Raw genomic sequence first — 3,689 nt, 5'->3', positions numbered from 1 at the left:
TTATTTTAATATATTTTATATTAATAACTAATTTTAATGACTAATTTTAGTATATACCTAATATAATTAATCCATATATGATACATAGATGGTTGATCTGACTGAGATGCAAAAATTTTAGTTTTCAACGTATAGGACGATGATGATGATGTTGAATTATATAACGAACTCTATCTACCAAGTTATTATCATAAGATATAAAATATAAAATCTCTCTAACAAACTTGTTAAATTTAAATTTTTAATGCATTAAATGTATTTGTTCTTCTTCTTTCAATTTGAGTCTTGTTAACATATACTCTAAAGACATATTATAATTATAAAAAATATTTAACTAAAAATTATGGATAAGATAAATACATTAAAAATTTAAAATTTTTTATTATATTATTAAAATAGTTTTATAGCTTAATAATATCCACTAAAAAATTAGTTTAAACTTAATAAGTTAATATAAAAATAATGGTTTAACTAATGACACATGTTATGATTACTAACTAACAAAGTTTTTATAAAAAAGATACAAAGTTTAAATTTTTAATACATTTATTTATTGTATGTTTACTAAAGTAAAAAATTTGACAACTTTTACTAATAATAAGTGTAACTTTAACATGTACACTAAATATATTTAATATACACCCTAAAAATAATATAATTTTTTCCTATACCGCTATAAAACCACGTACCTTTTAACGGTGGCGGCTATTAGTGATTTATTTAGAGACAACTATGATAAACACTGAGGCACAAGTGGGCCTGCTTGCTTGCTTTGCTAGAATTCTACATCCAAATTGGCGTGGAGCTATGTGGTGTCCAATTTTGTTATGGGTCGACATCATAGTTATTATCACCTTATCTCTGTGATTGGAAACTTGGGAATTGGGACAAACTATGTTGAATGATTAGTAGAGACAAAATACACCACTTAAGCCAAGAAAATGACACCAGAATACATGTTTATCACAAAGTGTGACGCAGAATAATCAACTATAATTAGATTATTAAGGCCAAGAGGCACCACTTTCCTTTTCTTTCTCTTTCTCTTTTTCTTCCCGTTCTTGGGTGGCAATGGCAAACTATAATGGTTTGTTACTTTGTTAGCATAGTGAATGCAGCCACCAGACCACTCTGGCACACAATAACTGTTATTTCAGCTTTTTTGGTACATTTATAAATTAATGTATCAGGGTAAAGTTTGTTTATGGTATTAGATACATTAATTTATGAACATACCATAAAAGTCATAACTACATGTTGTGAACCGAAAGTAATACTATATATCTGATCTAAACTAACGTGGAAATGATATAGATATATACATATACACAGATTCGAGAACAATAATGGAAATCCTAGTCATGATTCATCTGATGATTCATTTCTTTGTTGGCGCATTCTTGCTGCCCATGACATGTTCTTCCCTTCATCCTTGCTCTTGCTCCTACTTCTTCTTTTCAGCTCAGAAAGTTGTGATTGCCAACGAGATTTCCACTCGCTCTTATGTTCAACCACCTGGGTACAAATCAAATCGCTTTGGATTATTAGAAAAAAATAAAAAATTACAAAAAGAAAACACACTAAGGATTGTTGTCTTAAAACAATTCGGATTGAGATGGACAAGGACCAATTAACAAAGCAAATACAATATATGAAAAGGTTCTACTTCTTCCATAATCCATATGTTTAGAAGGCATGAAGCATGTTGGTAGGACCTACAATTACCCATCACCATGGTATAAAATTAGGTTCAACTGACTCAAAGTGTGCTCAAGAGTCATATATATGCATTGAATTTAATAATACATGTATCAAGTCTTTGAGATGATGAAATGGTGTTGAAGTTGACACATTCAAAATTATTCCAGAAAAAAGAAGACAACAGCCAGAATAAAATCAATATGAACCTATTCAAACGAAAAAAAAAAGTCAACGAAGGAGCTGGTTACATTCATCAAAATTAAATTTAAAAAAATGGGGAAAAATCAATCATGGCCTCATGGGCACAGAGTTGGAGGAGGAACCAACTAGCCAAAAAATAAATACCAACAGAATCAGAAACAGCAAAATTGCTAACAAGGATAAATCAGCAGGGAAACAAATTCACAGATTCAAACGCAAAGTCAAGCCCTAATTTTCATGTCCAACCAACTAAAGGAATCAACATGATGAGCACGGAATATACAAGAACTAAGCTTTACATGAACTATTCGCTAAAAACCCTATCCTGAAAACAGAATAAACCAATCCAAGCATTTCAGATAACTAAACTTGCTTCTAATTATACACAAATGATAACAAAAAATAAAAAAATAATCAAAATCCACAACGAATATCAAATTTCAGCAGAAGAAAAAGGGGGAAAACCTGATCACGGTGGTGGTAACTTCTACGAGCATTGAAGGCGAAGTGAACTCCCCTAGCCATGTCGTTATCATACATGGCTCTCCTAGTGGGATCCGAGAGGGTTTCGTAAGCCTCTTGGACCCGAATGAACCGTTTCGTGTACTCTTCGAGCCGACCCGGTGGAGACACATCCGGGTGGTACTTTCTTGCGAGTTGCTTGTACGCTTGCTTTATCTCCATCAGCGACCCCGATTCCGAAATCCCTAGAAGCTCGTAGAAGCTCAGCTCCGCAACCGCCATCGCTGGCTTATCCTCGGTGGCAGCAGCGCCGTTAAGGGTGGCCCTGGGCTTCTTGAAGGAGAAGGTGACTCGGTTTGGGCATTTGATTGGGCCGATAATGGGCCTTAGAGAGACGGGATTTGTGGCGGTTGGGACGCAGAAGCGGTGATCGGTGGGTGTGATGGTTAAGCCTGGATAGAACCGCATCTTTCTATGTTTGTGTGTTTAGATGAATGATTGAATAAAATAGAAGAAGAAGTTCAGTGGTTATGTTTCTGTTTCCGTTTGTGTTTTGGAGTGGATGCTCATGTCACAACTCTCAGGCCTCTAACCACGTGTTATATCTTCTATGGTCTTGCCTTTTCTTTTTTCTTTTTTCTTTTTCTTTTTCTTTTTCTTTTTTTTAAAGAAAAAAATAATTTACTTTAATATAATTTGTTGTTACTATTTATTTGAAGACTATGGGAGCCTGGCTGCCTGGGACTTTAACTGAATTTTGAGTTGAATAAAATTGACTTATATAGAGTTAAAGCAAAGTGATATTCTTTATTCATTTAAAAAAAAAAATAGAATCCAACTGCAAGTTTTCTTCTTTGTATTTGATCTGAACCTTAAGTTTGTTTAAGGGTCTAAGTTAGGTGTTGATTGACATGTTTTGTAATTTTCTTTTAGTAGGTGAACTATATCATTTATGAGGAGACTTGTGTGGTTGGAATATCTGGTGAACATAGGTGATATAATTATTGCAAAAGCAATATTTATGTTGTTATAATATATAACTATTCTTCATATTCTGATATAAAATAAAGTCAAATCCATTAAGTATAAAGGCTCACCAAAAATCTCCACTTATCCGATCCTCTAAAGATCGGTTACGACAAAAAGATTCAGTTTTACTTATCCAAGTAAGTAATTGTTTATGCAAATCTCTTCTACTATCTCTATCTCTGCTTAAAAATAGATTCTAACAAATTTTTAAGATAAAAAGAACGGTCATCCACCAAAAAAAGTAAAACTACTCTAAAAAAATAGTTATTGACTCTACTATAAATATATTGGCACCA

At 32.7% G+C, this 3,689-nt stretch overlaps 1 protein-coding gene across 1 annotated transcript; it reads right to left on the bottom strand.

Moving 5' to 3' along the window:
* LOC107629433 (chaperone protein dnaJ 20, chloroplastic) lies at positions 887–3,071 on the bottom strand. The gene is made up of 2 exons (XM_016332226.2): positions 2,368–3,071; positions 887–1,515 (listed from the first exon to the last, which is right to left on the bottom strand). Exons 1-2 carry the CDS (start codon positions 2,830–2,832, stop codon positions 1,360–1,362), a joined length of 621 nt encoding a protein of 206 aa, XP_016187712.1. The 5' UTR covers positions 2,833–3,071; the 3' UTR covers positions 887–1,359.

This window comes from Arachis ipaensis, chromosome B03, assembly GCF_000816755.2.
Source record: "Arachis ipaensis cultivar K30076 chromosome B03, Araip1.1, whole genome shotgun sequence".
In the NCBI taxonomy this organism is placed as follows: Eukaryota; Viridiplantae; Streptophyta; class Magnoliopsida; order Fabales; family Fabaceae; genus Arachis; species Arachis ipaensis.
This window is presented reverse-complemented; position numbering and strand designations above follow the sequence as displayed.